Here is a 16,509-nt window from a genome sequence, read left to right as displayed (position 1 = left end):
GCAGCTGTCTCCTGATGGCCGGATGAGGATTTATTCGTAAGTACAAGTAATAATCGTAAGTACACAATTCTGCAATGCAATAAAATTGCAAGAAAGTAGAAACCAAAATTATTACTGTACTCTTGTTATTCGTGAATCTACTAATTACATAGTAGTAGTTATTACATAGTTATTCGCGAATCTACTAATTACATAAAGTCAAACTAGAGTAGTATAGATACAACGTATAAGAGTAACAAAGAACAACAGATGCATGACAAGCGCGTTTACATCTAAAGCATTCGTGCAAATGTGAGAAAAGAAATATGAACGTCCAGAAAACCTAGTGAAAACAATTCAGTATTTATTTCGCCTATCAGGACTACGCTTTCTGTTGTCCCGTCCGTCTCGACGATATCTGTCCCTGGAATGCGACCTGGAACGTCGCCGTTCGTGACCCTGTCGGTCGCGTCCGCGTCCGGGCGACTCGCGCCGGCGTGGTAGTGGCGATCGACTTCGGCTGCGCCGCCGAACGGTTACTGTTGGTTTTTTCCGGCGTTTGTCGTCTTCACTAGAACTGGAAGAAGAGCTGGACGAACTGGAAGAGGAGGACGATGAGCGAGCGCGTAACGGCAGGGGTCCGACGATGGGAGGCTTTTTGGGAATGGGCGGCCGCTCCAGATCATCGAAGCGCTGCTCCCGCTGTGCCTGCAGCCCGTGCAGCTCATCGTCCAGAGCGCTGGCCCGCGGTTCTATTAAGTTGTTCTCTTCCAACACGATGCGCTTCTGCATTACGGGAAGGATTACGTCGCAATAGCGCTCCATGTGCAAGAGATTATCAATTAGTTCGTCCATATGTACAACCTCGAACTTCCCCATTTTGTCCTACAAAATAATAGGGAAAACTTAATTCTTACAAAGATAACAAAAATAAGAGACCGACATCGTACAACTGATTATTAGATATATACTTACCATGTATAACAGTTTTCTGTAGTCTTTGTAAATCGGTTCCAGTTCTTCGTAGACTTCCTTCGAAACTCCCACAAGTCTCCAGTAAAATACTCCCAGGGCGCGCACATACTTGAATTCCTCATTCTGTATGAATTCATGGATGATTTCCTTTTCGGGCTGGATTTGCAGCAGTTTTAGGACCAGGCAAAGGAACGGTGTTGGCTTGGCGTTTCCCGAATACATACCACCGATGTATTGCAGCGCCATAGCCTTGTCCACAATTAACTCCGCAGTTAAGGCAAAGCATTCCTCCTTCCAGTAAACTGAATCATAGATTCGCGTACGGATAATGTGATCGATCAGTTTCTGCGGATCAGTTCCACGAATTGACACCGCTTCTTTGGCTGTCTTGTTTGCCATGGCCAGCTATCACCTCCTAAAGCGAGGGCTAGTACAAAAATGCGTGGACACTCGTCATGCAAAGCCTACTAACTCGCATCGGTGGACGAGGGAACCCACTGCTAGCCACCAGGACCAGATGATCGTCTGCGACGAGTCGACGGCAGCTCCGAAAACACTGAGTGAGGCTCATGTGAGTCCCCTCAACCACCATAGATAGGAAGTCGAAACAGAATAACCGGTCCACCCCACCGTGCGTTCTCTCGGCTTACCAGGTTAGATTACAAACTCTGAGAAACTGTTTAATCTTCTAAAAATAAGTTGAATCAAAAGATCCCGAAAAAATTCTAAAAATTTTTTCTAATTTTTTCTATGGTACTGCCAGAGTGCCAGTAGGCATCGTAGACTGCCAGTGCCTGTTAGTGTTGGCTGTTAGACTGTTAGTTAACATAGGAAACACCTCAGGGCGGTATGCCTTTGAGACTGCTTAACAATCAGAACAAAGCTACGGTATCACCGTATCAGTACTGTACTTTTAATAAGTTCTACGGAAGATTCCTGTTTGGATGCAATAATAAAACACGTTTCAGTCTGGTACAAGCCCGCCATAAAGGGAACGGGAAGGGGTGCACCGGCACTCGTCCCTTTCGAGAATTTTCGACCGGCGAAGATTCTGAACGGTCGCAGGCAGTAGACAACTAACTTGTCTTGGTAGCTTTTCGGAAAATTTTAAGTGATACTGGATAAAAATATGCCCAAATTCCCAGATGTTACTAGAAACACACAGAAGCCGTTTTGCTGACACCATGAATTTTTGCCATCACAATTCACAAGCATCTCCAACCATAACAATCAATCAGCTCATAAATCAATCATTCAACCAAAAGTAAATACGTGCTAACAAACAACAACAAAAGTATCAAAACTAAAGCTCTGTACAATTTTCGAGATCATCATTACCAAATTTGGAGCATTTGACAAGGCCAAGGAGATATCAACAAATACAGATTCGTCTCAAATACTGCAACAAATGATGAAATCAACTAAAGGTGCTACTGTCCTGGAGGTAGGAGCCAGTTTAGCCAAAATCACAATCATTTCAGTCACCCAACTGAGCCATCCTGACGGTCGTTCGGCGCTTGTGGATCGTCCAAGAGCAGACTTTTGCGTGCGATTTCGACCTGCTGTTTCAACTGTTTGTTATGGTTGATGTTGGTTTCCAAATCACTGATGCTTACTATGAAATGACCAAGTATCTTCGAAAGCTATACCAGGGCAACATTAAAAGCCGCAAAGACACTCACGCTCCGGGCACTGCTCCAGAAACTTCCGAACATCGTCCGCCGAATCTGGATTGGCCATTATACTTTCAAACGTAACCGAGTCCTCAACAACACATTCAGCGGTTGTTTCCTGAAGAGACACAAGGGCGACAGCGACATTATCCACAAATACCATTTCCGACGCGACAACACGCACTTCCCCGCTGGAAGCAGGGCTGGACGATGGACGAGTCGGAACAGCAACTTCTTCCAAGAAAACACTATCATCCATGTCTGTAAATATTTCCATCGTCGTACGCTAACAAAACTATTTCCATGCGTGGGAAATGCAATACGAACCTGATTTACCGGCCGTGCTGCATTCACCAGAATCCATGGAGGATATTTCAGGTCCACCAGTACCATTGACCGAACTCTCTCGGGAAACGGCTCTTTTCAGCTGCCTAGAGTGGGAAGCCAATTTGCCTCTTGCTCGCACGAACTTTGTATGAGGTGCCGAGCTAGCTGTGGATGAACATGGCTCCTCAACCTTCATCTCCCCAGAAATTTTAGGGGACGGGAAACTGACCAATCGTTCCTCATTCGGATCCGCCACTTTCTCTTTGACAGTACAATCCTCAGTCTTTTCCATCGGTGAATCCGAATCCATACGCGCTTTTTTAACGGTATCATCGTGATCGTCTTCTTCGTCGCTACTATCCGATGAGATAAACCCAATGACTTTCTCAACGTCCTCTCGCGATAACCGCCGACTGTACAGAGAAGGATCAACAGATGGTGGCCGAGTCGTTTGTGAGCGATTTGCCGGATCCATTTTAACGCTTTCCGCTGGAACACGTAACAAAACTATTCATCATCATAATTATATTGTTCATCGGCCCCTTGCCACCAAGCATCGCTGACTTACCACCTGAGGTCACAATATCGGTTTTTTGATAATCTGCACTGGATTCCCCAACACTTGCGATCACCTCCTGAGTGGATACGGAAATTCCGGCCTGTGTTGAAATCGTGTCTTTTGGCACATGAACCACCGAACAGACACCATCCTACAAAGTCCGATTTAGTTAATTTTTGCACTCACAGATTGAGATCATCATTATCCAAGACAGCATACCGCAGAAGACGCGCCAAACGGCTGGGAAGCAGAAGGACTGCTTTTCACAGCTGGAACTGATGAACTCTGAAACTCGCTGCTTGGCAGTGGCGCGATTTGTGCCTTAATGTCTACACATGCAAATAAAAAATTATGAGAGCACACACACACAGCATCTTTACTACTCGTACTTAAAAAAGCAACGCTTTTCCTAATGAAGAAGTAATCGAATCACATTATCGGATTATCCAAAGTTTCGCAACCAAACAGAGTTTCAAAATATTTCTTGTTTTAAATTCAATACATAAAATAAATTTCTTCCAATCCAAAGCCCATACATGATACACTCTAATATACTGTTAGTCATTAGTGCTCCATAAAGTCAAATCATTTTACTTTATTTGTACAGAGAAAGATTCAAGAAGACGGATTTAAATAAAAAATATTTACCTCGACAAAGCGGACAAAAATGCGGAGGAGCCAGGTTTATTTCTTGCACTGTATGGAGATTAATACAGCGCGCATGCACCCAGCCACTTCTAGCGTATGACCCAGGTTTACCTTTACAGAGAGGTCCTTCACATAATCTGTAAAAAAATTCTGTCAAAACAACTGTAAGCAACTTTACGAAAAGCTTTACGCGCATACGAAGACTGTCTTACTGAATCGTCCATCTGCCTACTTACGACTGCACTCTTTGGGATACGATTTTGAATTAAGTACAGTACGCCATTACACTGAGTACACTGTAAACTAGACAACAGAAGTCAGAATGAATGGAACGCAGCAACGTACACCATCAGGTCCGACGTTCCAGATGAATTCCGAGTTGGATTCTGGCCACATACTGAACAAGTATTTACGTTTGGGACGTTTTTGTTCCAGCTACCGCGTTTATGTCGAACATCGGGCTTCTGACTTTGAGACATGAGGCTTCAGCAGCATTTTAAGAAAGCAATGCAAAAGCGTCGACAGTCGACGGTTCCATTTTGGTAAACACAATTCTTATTATCCAACATCCATTCCTATCCTGATGGCCATCAACAGGTACGGTATTTTAACGATTGACGCGGATCCAGTAGACAAAATAAAACTTATCTTCACTCCAATCTGCCGCTATTTTCACTATTTTCCAGTACCAGAAAGCCCAGCTGCAGAATATGAAAAATTCAGTCCCTGAATTTTAAAGTTTGAAGTCACAAACAATAGAGAAGTTTCTACAGTGTATTGTACACGGACAAGCTGACACAGCTGACAGGTAGGTCCAGAACAGGGAAGTCGTGCATATCGGTATGGCTTCCAAACTACATACCAGAATTTGCTTTTAAAGATTATTAATTTTTATCTTAAACTTAAACTTATTTTAACCTAAATAGTTAAAACGTGTTTCTACGTCTTTGTTAGTAAAAATGGCACCATCCACTATTTTTTGAACATGGAAGTTTAGCTGTTGCGGGCCGCGGCTTGCGGAGATAGTGCAGGCTGAATAAAAATACCTTAACGAAAAATGAATAAAAATATTTTAAAATACGAGTACAGGTAGTCAGGTACCTTAACTATTGTAAGAATACAGAATACAATAGAATAGTTAGCGTACATACTTACTCGTGTGCATTTCATGTACAGTACAACATAGTCAACAATTCAACATACAGTTACATACTCTACTACACATAGTCTAGAATAATTTTGGATGCGTGTTTGTTACATAAACAAAAAGTGAAATATTTGCGCAGAACACATAAATCTTTTCCCACCAACTTATTTTCTAATCTATTTCAGAATGTGTATTCAGCCCGCGCATTTCTGGCATCCCACATCATAAATCACGCATCCCGTGTGCGTGCTGGCGTTATTTATTACAGTAAAACAAGCAGATCCAAGGTTGTCAAATATCTGTACACTTTAAGTATCCGTAATACGGCTAAAACCTTACACACTACGAAACCGTGTTGCAGTTTACCATAATCGTCATACGCTTACTATATATGTATTGTATAAAATGTGTATCCACAGTCTTTAACGTTTGTAATACCGATAAAATATAGATATATAGATATTGCATACGAGTATACCTAAAAATTAAAAAAAAACACTGTATAACAAATGAAATTACCCTATCAGGTTTTTCATGTTTCGCCTTTTGATTTTGGCTGGCGCGAAACTCTTTGTTGGCAGCACTCCAAAAGACCTAGACGACACTGAATAATCGTCAGCCTAAGGGCACGATGATTTTCGGTACGATGTTGGGAATTCAGCACGTGGTATACTTGGTACGCACCAGAACTTTAGTTATTTAATAGTATACTAATCCAGTCGTTAATAATTATAGTATACACGTGTTTTGTCGACATGATCATGGCAAGTACAAGTACCGTACAGACGATGCGTTACACTAATGCGTGTTTCTCTTCCGCTGTGTACTTCCCACGGCGCACTACAGTGCGTCTACTGGCGGGGTTTCCTCTAGGATAAACTGTTTAAACACGGGATAACTAACCATAAGCGCTGTACTCACAATATGAATCACAAGCAGTATAAATAGTGAACTTGGCACATTTCGTTGTCTTAATCTGCCGACTACAGCTGTCCCGAGTCAGCTTAATCGACACTTTTTTGAGTGCAAGGTTAATGCTTAGAAATTACCGGAGCGACTTTACAACATCGCCATTATGTTTCGGCTTGACTATGCATCGTTGTTTTCATACTTTACATCCAAAAGCTACTTTTATTAACTCAAGCTTAACTCATATTCATAACTCTTAATCCGAATCCTTATAGTTATTAATGGTCGAATTTGTGGTCTTCTAAAATCGCATTTATTATTTGCCGCTACGTTTATAAGAAATATGGACCAGCCTTCGTTATATTTATTGTTTTCATATGGCTGCATATTTTGGGTTTCCTTCTCATCCGCTCAGCTGGATTATCACTGCTCGATCATTGAATCCAGCTGCGAAGAAGAGCAGCTCCTGGACAATCTTACGGACCGTGCCATGAATGGTCGGCGTTGCTTCTGTGACGAGAAATGTGCTTTGTTTGGGGATTGTTGTGATACACCCTTGCAGCCGATTGTAACCGTCGTCAACACCACTCCGGCTACATGCATTAGCGTACCGTTCTCCACCAATAGCCATGTAGGAATGTACGTGCGTGACCTTTGTTCCGATGGAACGCAGTGTGCAGCTAGCGACACTGACCTTTTCACGGTTATCCCGGCATTAAGCAAACGCAGTCGGCTGGCATATCGCAATATCTTGTGTGCTTTGTGTAACGATGAAAACATGAAGGATTTGCAGTTTGGTCAAATTGACCTAAGGTGCAGTAAAGATTTGAGCGGACTGAACATAACTGTAACCAATCCTCTGCCATTTTTTGCTCCGGATTATCCCGATCCTCTCGTGCGAAAGAGCTGCCGGTTGACCTACAGCTTTTCGTCGAAGGCGAATATTACAAAATGTGTGCCGTCGGTCGATGCATGTCCAGATGGGACAAACGCGACTGCCGCAGCCCAGTGTCGGTCGTATATGCGGACCGTGACTTACAATGAAACTGTCTACAAAAACCCAACTTGTGCTGCTTGTAATGGCGTGGACATCAAAACACTACAATTCAATAACTGCATGTCCCCGCTATTACTTGACGTTGAGATTGATATTCCTCCGATTACGGTCAACGGCACCGATCTCATCGCCACGGATGTCTTCAAAATACCAACACTGGGCTATTCCATGACGATGCTGCTGGATCTGAATTTGGACGATGGGAATGTGGTGGGCGCCAAACGGAAGTGTGCGGAAGGATGGGTATTTGATCCTTGGCAAGAGCGTTGCCGTAAGATCTTCTGTCCTAATCAGCAAGTCTATGAAGATGGATTGTGCAAATTCAAGACCACAGCGCCGTCAACGTCCACTGACGGGAATCCTGGCACAGTATTTCCGTCTTCGAATCAACCGATCACACTTCCCAGCGACAAGAATAATAAGTTTCCCGCGGATGCCGTTTATTGTCCACGGATCGAGTTCCTTCCCAACGAGTATCACGTTATCGGGAACACTCTCTATGTAAATTCATCAGGACACTCCTACAATTTGACGGATGTAATTTTCAACAACTCCGTTGTCGCCGTTTGCATTTCTGATGAGTAAGTGATTTACTATATAGGGTTATCGGTATATTCAATATCGGCAATCACTTTTTCATAAGCGAATCATAATGTATGATAAACAAAAGCAAAACTGCATATGCACAACATTTTTTTTGTGTCTCGGTTGATATCAGTTTTGTAATTACATACAGTAGTAGGTAGTACTCCTTACAATTAGGCTGGTATTATTACCCATTAGCTGCCTATATAGATTAGATCTGTAGAAGATTATACTTTATGAAATTCCGAATCCAGGTGAAACCACCTGCGGACTTGTTTTGTAGTCTTGTGAATGTGCGGAAATGGTTAACAAAGGATTTATAAAGATAATTTTAATAAACGGAAGACATACAGTAATGCGCATGCATTGCGCATTTCTTATTGCGCTTTGTAATTGTGTACTAATATTTTCACTTTTATGCTGCGTGCGCATTTTGCACACTAAAAATTAATATCTGTGTACTATTAAAACCGCATAGCGAGTCGAGTGCTCAGATAGTTCTATTATGAATATTAACAGTACAAAATATTATATTAACTGTACATTCCTAAAATTAAAGGGTTTGTTTGTTTTATAGGTATGACGCGTACGTCGCTGCGTTCTCAAATTCGGAGATTATCCTTTCTATTGTCTGTTTTGCCTTGTCGTTATTTTGTTTGATTCTCCATTTTGCAATGTACATTTTGGCCGGAAAAACCAAACTAGTCCCGGACTTAAACATGTTGAGTATAAGCGCCACAATATTTACCGTGCATTTACTGCTATTGTTGGCGCCATTAGTGCAGTATGCTCTTTCCTTGAATTCCGTTCCTTGCACGGTTATCGGCGTAGTTCTGCATTACATGGCACTGGCGTCCTTTTCCTGGTCAACGGTGATTGCCTTCGACATTACAAAGACGGTGTTGTCACTGGAGAATCCTTCCATTAACTCAACAACGTATGCCAATTACATCCGCTACAGCCTGTTTGCTTGGCTGGTGCCCTTAATATCCCTGATTCCTGCCATTGTGCTGGATCAAGTCCTGCCGGAAAGTGATTACAGTCCTATTTACGGCCGGAATATTTGTTGGATTAACCGTCGAAAGAGTTTGTGGATATTCTTCGGCGCACCCGTTGTACTCATCGTGTTCTGCAATGTGATTTTTTACGGCACAACTAGCACGGCGTTGTGGAAGAATCACAAAAACAAAACCTTACTAACCAATCTGGGGCCAAAATCTTCTACTGCCTCCAGCAAAAAAACTCAGTTCACACTGTACCTGAAATTGGCAATGATTATGAGTATTGCCTGGATAACTGGTTTCTTTGCGGTCGCCGTGTCGCCATTGCGCTACGTGAGCATCATTATGAATGGCCTGCAAGGGATGTACATATTTTTAGCGTTTTCCTGTAAAAAAAGCATGATTCAGCTGATCGTTAATCGCCGCAAGAGGATCGGCACATATATACTGCGAATCAACAGTTTGAAACCTACTCTGTCCGGAAAATCTACCGCGTCGACTGGATTTTCGCATGATAAATCGCCGGTCACAAAATCCCTTTCGGGAGTCACTGTCACAACGAAGCTATCTTCTTCCTCGCAGAAAACCAATAAGCGTCTATAAAGATATTAGCTTTCTGGTGTTTAATGTTTCTAAACGCGGATCTCACTTTCAAGCTGCACGTGACGAAAATCAGTTGTTATTAGTGTCTTGTTCCTTCTAAATCCTGTGATTATTTCGAACCGTACATAATTGAACATAACTATCTCCGCACGATAATTAAAGGTCACTTTGTAACTTTTATGTATATAGTCGTTACTGGTTAGTGGTGCTTGGCTCGCTGGTCAGGATCCATTAATTATTTCATTGGATGTCTCAGTACCTACATCAGCACTGTTGCTTACGTTGATGAACATAATACGAGTACTATCGAAAACGATTCACGCAATAACAATAAACAATTGCAACCGTTAATTCAGTATGTTCTTATGGATTGTGTAAAACTATCTATTCATGTAAAAGTGTAAACTATTGTGTTGCAAAACAGTATACGATACACAAATCTGATTGTTTTTGGGGCGATGCGCGCCTATATACACGGATCTCTTTAAAGTACTGAGTAAAATTATTTGATATTCTCGCATAGTACAGTAGTATATTAGTCGTTAGTACATAAAATAATTTATATTCTGTGCACTACGAAGTCGTCTTAAGCTGCAGTGTTTTATACAGGTTGCATGAACAAAGCCGAAATGTATAAATTCACAATGCAGAAAAAAAGGGTTGTTGATACACAATGTGCAGAAATCAGTATATCTACAATTTAGTCAAATACAGATAAGGAGACGAAGAATAAGTCTGCATAACCATTGACTGATATTTGCAAAATTTAGGGAAAAGGAAGCACATACAAATGGTACTGGGCAGATTAAGGATACTCAGATTCATGAGATCTTACATTATACGTGTGGGTAGATTTATAACGAATTTATGGTGGTGCTAAACAATCTTTTTGCAACGGCATCAGGCAGCAATAAAGTGATGGTCAAGCAATCACCGCCTTAAAAGCTGTCAAAGCTGGCTTTATTTACGAGTTCCTGTCCAAGATCGAAGAACGGGAAACGGATTAGGTAAATCGGCAATCGCTGACACGGTTCGTTCAATGTCCACATCAACATTGGTTGATACTGATTTGACAGAGCGTGGCTTGTAAGGTATAATTATATCGAATGTTGCTTCCTGTGCCACTGGGATTTCACACGGGTCACAGGGATGGGCAATTACTGCCGGCAGTGCGCGCTCAACTATTACCTCGATTTCCTTCTCCTCCAAAACGGGTTCTGCTTTAATGTATTCGGGATATGACGGACTCCTGTAAGATTCATGGCGCGGGTAGTCGATATAGCTTCCAGAAGTTAAAGGATAACCGTAGGGATTAGAGTTCACGGTTGGCGCAGCAATAAAGGTTGCCATAATGCAAGCAAAAATAAGATTTACAAAGGAATGCATATTAGCTTGTCTGTTAAATGTGATTGGTACCAAGTGACAGCGCCGAAAATCGGGATTAATTTGTAAATCGAAACGTTCATATGCTAATTACATATCCGCGGCAGTATCATCGATACACACGACTACTAAATTGAAGACGGTCATCCGAGCCGGCTTATATGCAAAAAACAAAAATACCATTTCTTAATTCACGGTGCAGTCAAATTTGAACGCATGTGGTAAAAAGCTTGTCACCTAATGAATAAGAATACGACAATCTACGTTAAGGAACTAAATAGTCAAAAACGTTTGCTAATATTGATGTCGATGTGCGAATTTTGCATGTACTGTATACGGGGTGCTGCAATTGAGTTAAACGAGCCATCCAACACGTACTCACTTAAAAATCCAATAAGATTATAAGATGTCATTTATCAATTGTATCTTGCATGCATTTAGCATTACGGAGCCCGCAAAATGCGTAAATCTGCAGTCAGAGCGTAAGACTATAAGCTTATTTATTTTATTTTTCTGTAATATATTGCATAAGATTCGCAGTAGGTACTGCACATTTTCGACACTCAAGATACGCTTGCTAGTTGGCTTGATGCACAAAACTGTAACTTATCGTGTTGATTTTGTCTTGGATCATTAGTAAGAAAACTGTAGCAGCTCTTTTTAATCCCAACAAACCAATGAATCACTTGTGAAAAAACAAATGCGATTATGCGGCATGATATGGTAATAAGTAATAGACGTTACACATACACGATGTTTATTGACGTTACGTGCACATAGGCAAGTATCGTAACTGCAGGTCGCTATAGCTAGCACCACTCGCATATTATACATGTAACCATAATTATAAAAAAATGTAAGGGTGCGCTATAGCCTTAGTATAGAGTCTAGACTGTAGCGCATAGACTTCTGCGCAGATTTTTTTAATGTCTGGCATTTTTAATGTTTTAACATGAAGTCACAATATTCGCAAACTTATCAAACGTTAAAACACGATGAAAATAGGGATAAAATCTGGACACTCGACCGTTTAGAGTTACAAAGACTAAACATGTGACGTATGTAACGTACACTGGGCTGTGTCAAGACATCGCATAAAGTGGCTACAAGTAACAGACTATACCCGGGCCGAGCGTATCGGCAACCTTTCGTCTTTAAAATCGAGAATAATTATTGCAGACTGTAGATGATCATGGGTTGCTAAATGTCTTTTTTTGCGATCTGTAATATTATGATTGTAATACATATACATTATTATTTTTCCTGGACTGGCAAATGGACACACTGCGATGCAGTGATGTCCTTGTTTCCGTGACGGAATTCTCTTTGCAGCTATATTGTGCCCACACCACTAAATATTCGTAATCTCTTAAAAGCGCGCCACTAAATGATTCAGTGTATGAGCTTGTTCTAAACAATTAAGTAGATATAATGAAAAGAAATATGGGCCATCGGTGCTGCATGTGACACGAAAAACTGTAAGGTTGGTGGTGTCAGTGAGAGTAATTGTTTTGTTAGGTTTTTGTAACAACACAATCATATTTACCATTATGCGACAGCAATGGTTTGGTTTCACCCGATTTTCTGTGTGATTTACACGTTATTGGAACTTTGTCAGTTGCACGAAGCGGTAGATGCCTCAGTTTTAGCCAATACCTTACTGTATCCCGTATCTGTGGCTGCGGCCAATTATTCCAGTGTAAATTCTGGATATATTAATGGACTACCAAGTATATTTTTCGGGCCGGTGAAGAATGTCAGCGTTAATCTAGCATACAATCCCGCCGGAAGCGGTGTGATCTCCGTAACGAATTCCTCCAGTGGTGTCAGCATAACATTCCCTTTACCGCCCAATACACTATCCAACGTCTCACGGGTGCCCGTATACGGATTCCCGCCATACGCTCCTGCACCCACGTCTTCCTATTCGAATTACGGCTATCCCGGATATGCTGTCGCTGCGGACTCCAGCTATGGCTCACCGTCGTACAACGGATACAATTCAGCCTCGCCAAATACAAATGCTAATAACATACCACAGATTAAGTATGTATACGGACCGGTTAACTTACAGTACCAAGCGCCGATTTTTCCTGCTCTGGATTACTCACGGCCACAACAACCGGCTCCACCATATTCTTTGCCAGTGTACGAAACTTCATTCCCGAAGGGAGATCAGTACATAGCGCCGATGCCGGAAACCAATCGGCCGTACAGCAGCAACTCCGCATATAACCAGTATCCGCCTCCGAGCTACGACAGAGGGACGATTTACGACACCAAGTACCCACTACCGCCGCAAGTTAGTCCGTACTATCCAAATGCCCCAGCACCGTATTATCCAGGAGGAAATTATAATACAGGAAATAATCCCTATGCAACTCCTGCGTATTCTTGGAAATACAGGACAACGTACGGGCCGTACCCTGTATCCAATACAACGGTGCTGGCAGTTACAACAACTGCTGCCAGCAAAGTGAAAGTGGAACCTGCCACGGTAAATTATTTGTAACAACGCGGAAAATTAGAATTTCCACAGCTTCAAAAAGACTGATCGTAAATGCAAATTTTGGTTGTGGTGCAGTAATCTAAAAGTACTCTACGAGTAAAAGTACGAGTATTTTAGTAGTACGTAAATATAACAATAAAACTAGTTAGATATTAATTAATAAAACAGTATGTGCGGCAATCGAAGTTTGAAATTTTTTCTGAATAAATATCTCTGAAATAACTAATCACTCATAAAATCCAAAAAGAAATAAACCGTTTGTTTCCGGTTAGTCTACGCGTGTAAAGGAGCAGTTTTAACATTTTCAGTTTTCACCACTAGAAGCAGCCCGAAAAGTGAATTTGGGCGTACCATTCGAAATTCTACCAACACTAACTACCGCCTACAGTAGCATAATACTAATATCTCAGTATGAGCCGATGCTCTTCAAATTTTGCACGAAAACGCACATTACTATGAAGATCGTTTTGGTACCAAACCAGCTTTCTACCATTTTTTTAAAATTTTAAAATGAATTTCAAAAATTGTGCGTTTTCGTGCAAATTTGATGAGCATCGATTCATAATGAGACTTTTGGTACAAATCCGCGCGTTTGAACTTTTGAAATTTTATATCACTAATGACTCCCGAACCGGATGTTGCGCGCACAAACGGTTTTTTTGCCAATGTATACGAATCCTTTGGCTACAAACTATAAAGCAGTGCAAAAAAGTGTTTGGGAGTGCGCGATAGCGAAAGTTGCCGTGGATGTATATGAATTCGGTGCTATGTACCGGGCCAAATCCCTTAAGTAGAGATGTGGTCTTCGTAACATAATCGAGTACAATGTTTCGAAGGTTTCTCCTCCACCAACCGCAAATCCTGGTACCACAACACCTACAACGAAGCCAACCGAAAAGACCACAAGTGCGGTAGTCGAAGCCAACCCTCCGCTTTCGAGCAAAATTGGTGCTATCAACACCACAGAAGGTACAGTAGATTACAAAACCTGCATGGCAAAGCGACTGATTATATTATTTTTATTTCGGTAGAACCAGTTTCTAATTTCTGTTGCTTTTAATTCCCCCTTTTGCCCTGTAGAAGTTGTTGAGGACGAACTGACTGACATCGAAGGACTGAATGACACATTGTCAGAAGACGCCAACTCAAGTGACGACTCACTGGTGGATATAACGCTGCCACCCGAACCAATAGTAGAAATTACTCTCCCACCGGTGAAAGTTCCCATCACGACAACGACCCGAAAACCAGCCGCTACGACAGCTAAAAGCACCTCTCGCCCTACAACCGGTGCTGTAATTTTTAAATTTGCTGCTGCAGTCGTTACCACCCGGACGACTCCGCGACCAACGACAGCTGCAAAAACTACAGCGCGGGTGACCTTTCCCCCGGCCAAACGATTCCTAATTCTTGGAAAAACGCTCTCACAAAATTCAACTCTATCTTCGGATACGATTGAGACTACAGAAAACAAATCCGAGGCAGAGAAAACAGGTAGAGTAACTAAATTTTCCATGTCACATAAAATATCAGGAATGTGTTGTTTTATTGGCAATTTAGATAGCAGCCTTAGCGAGATGGCCACCGAAGAGGCGGTGCCAGCTGAACTGTTCGAAGATGATGTAACCGAAGCAACTACGACGACACCGACAACCCGTCATAAGAAATTCCATCGGAGAAAAACCACAACTCGGCCGAAAGCGGAAGAAGATGATTATCCGGAAGATGACGCGGATACCGTTGATGAAATTACTGAAGGACCCCGACGAAGACGGAAAAATAAACGCCGCCGGCTGGTGCTGATTAGCACAGCTGTTGATGTGGATGAAGGAGCGCTAACAGGATTTGATTACGAAGATAACGATGAAGACGAGCGCCCACGCCGTAAGAAATCCAAAAGAAAATCTCGCAAAACCACGACCACCGCTCCCTTGGAAAATGACACCGATAATGGGCCAGAGGGCGATGATTTGTCGGAGGAAAAAATTACGGATACGACGATTTTGCCAGTTGTTACCAGCAAACGAAGACGTACATTTGCCAGAAAAGTCCCGAGGTCTACTGTAACAGCAACAGGAGTAACCGGAGAACCCCTCACCTCAACCACGACTACGACCTCAAAGGTCACACAACAAATTACGGCGACAAAGGGCACGGTGGCCAGTACCATGGCCACTGTACGCAAAGCTACTGCAAATTTTAAAGCAAAACCAGCTATAACCACAACGTCGGCATCCTTGGTTGGGGCGTTAAAGAATACTTCAGGTTTTTCTGGAACAACGCCAACCACACCTGCTAGTACACGCACAACAAAGGAAATGTCCACGGCGATCACTGCCGGCAGCACACTGAATATGAGTAATATTGCCACCCCCGCGCCAAGTGCGGCAACGCCAGTATCCGGCGCCGCGTAAGTTATTTAATGCTGATGTCATATCTTCAAAAGTTCAATTGAATAAAAAACAAAAGCTTTCTTTTCGATTTAGGGTAACGTAACGTTATTGCAGTTTGTTTAATTTATATTGGCCGTACGGCAATACGGTCGTAAAAAAGGTAACTATGCTTTTAAAATTTGCGCTTTATTAAGCTATTCGGCGGATGCTTTTTCCGTGCCAGTTTCTGTTTTCGAACTCGAAAAATTTTAAAACTCGACTGGTTTCATTTTAGTGCAGCAACACAAGCTAGCAATTCAAATGGAGCGCTGACATTGACGACGAGTTCCGATCGCATTAACACAAACACTGAATCTCCTTTGCCTTCGATAACTGTAACCGCCCAATCCTTCCAGTCTACTACCGCAGCAACGCAGTCGAACGGTAATCAAAACGTAACGGTAACTGCTGGAGCGTCCACCAACGGCAGCATAACCAGTAATGCAACCGGCGGCGCACAACAGGAATCAGACGTGATTTCCCCAAAAACGGTAGCTCTGCAGGACGCGCTGATACAAGTAGACCAGACTACGAGTACTGTACGACCACCTTTAAATCCCGCTTACTTTGGTCCTAGTAGCTTGATAAGCATGTTTAATGAACCGACAAATTTTAATGCCCCCCATCGTTTTGTACGCCCGGCGGAATGGGGTATAACTCCAGCGAGCACCGGAAGACTGATGTTGTCCGCTTTATAAGTAGCGAAAAAGTACAAATTATTA

The 16,509-nt window shown here is 42.2% G+C and overlaps 4 protein-coding genes across 5 annotated transcripts; 2 read left to right on the top strand and 2 right to left on the bottom strand.

The window, feature by feature from the left end:
• Nucleotides 1–23: 23 nt before the first annotated feature.
• LOC129597768 (pre-mRNA-splicing factor 38A-like) lies at nt 24–1,731 on the bottom strand. The gene is made up of 3 exons (XM_055495437.1): nt 1,427–1,731; nt 955–1,369; nt 24–864 (listed from the first exon to the last, which is right to left on the bottom strand). Exons 2-3 carry the CDS (start codon nt 1,351–1,353, stop codon nt 337–339), a joined length of 927 nt encoding a protein of 308 aa, XP_055351412.1. The 5' UTR covers nt 1,354–1,369; nt 1,427–1,731; the 3' UTR covers nt 24–336.
• Nucleotides 1,732–2,106: 375 nt separating this feature from the next.
• Nucleotides 2,107–4,996, bottom strand: LOC129597767 (uncharacterized). Of its 2 annotated transcripts, none has more exons than XM_055495435.1 (7): nt 4,507–4,996; nt 4,162–4,298; nt 3,733–3,842; nt 3,523–3,664; nt 2,955–3,443; nt 2,637–2,888; nt 2,107–2,516 (listed from the first exon to the last, which is right to left on the bottom strand). In XM_055495435.1, exons 1-7 carry the CDS (start codon nt 4,638–4,640, stop codon nt 2,347–2,349), a joined length of 1,434 nt encoding a protein of 477 aa, XP_055351410.1. In that variant the 5' UTR covers nt 4,641–4,996; the 3' UTR covers nt 2,107–2,346. The 2 variants fall into 2 exon arrangements, with proteins under 2 accessions (XP_055351410.1, XP_055351411.1); XM_055495436.1 differs by having other exon boundaries at nt 2,108–2,569; nt 4,507–4,992.
• Nucleotides 4,997–6,133: 1,137 nt separating this feature from the next.
• LOC129597766 (uncharacterized) lies at nt 6,134–9,780 on the top strand. Its single transcript, XM_055495434.1, has 2 exons — nt 6,134–7,855; nt 8,437–9,780. Exons 1-2 carry the CDS (start codon nt 6,561–6,563, stop codon nt 9,461–9,463), a joined length of 2,322 nt encoding a protein of 773 aa, XP_055351409.1. The 5' UTR covers nt 6,134–6,560; the 3' UTR covers nt 9,464–9,780.
• A 2,498-nt stretch (nt 9,781–12,278) lies between these two features.
• Nucleotides 12,279–16,485, top strand: LOC129597765 (mucin-5AC-like). The gene is made up of 5 exons (XM_055495433.1): nt 12,279–13,343; nt 14,192–14,324; nt 14,436–14,849; nt 14,916–15,765; nt 16,023–16,485. The coding sequence occupies exons 1-5, from the start codon at nt 12,408–12,410 to the stop codon at nt 16,483–16,485; spliced, it is 2,796 nt and encodes a 931-aa protein (XP_055351408.1). The 5' UTR covers nt 12,279–12,407.
• Nucleotides 16,486–16,509: the final 24 nt, after the last annotated feature.

Source organism: Paramacrobiotus metropolitanus, unplaced genomic scaffold, assembly GCF_019649055.1.
Source record: "Paramacrobiotus metropolitanus isolate TYO unplaced genomic scaffold, Prichtersi_v1.0 Parri_scaffold0000108, whole genome shotgun sequence".
Lineage (NCBI taxonomy): Eukaryota > Metazoa > Tardigrada > Eutardigrada > Parachela > Macrobiotidae > Paramacrobiotus > Paramacrobiotus metropolitanus.
The sequence above is the reverse complement of the archived record's forward strand: the minus strand, read 5'-3'. Positions and strand labels throughout refer to the sequence as shown.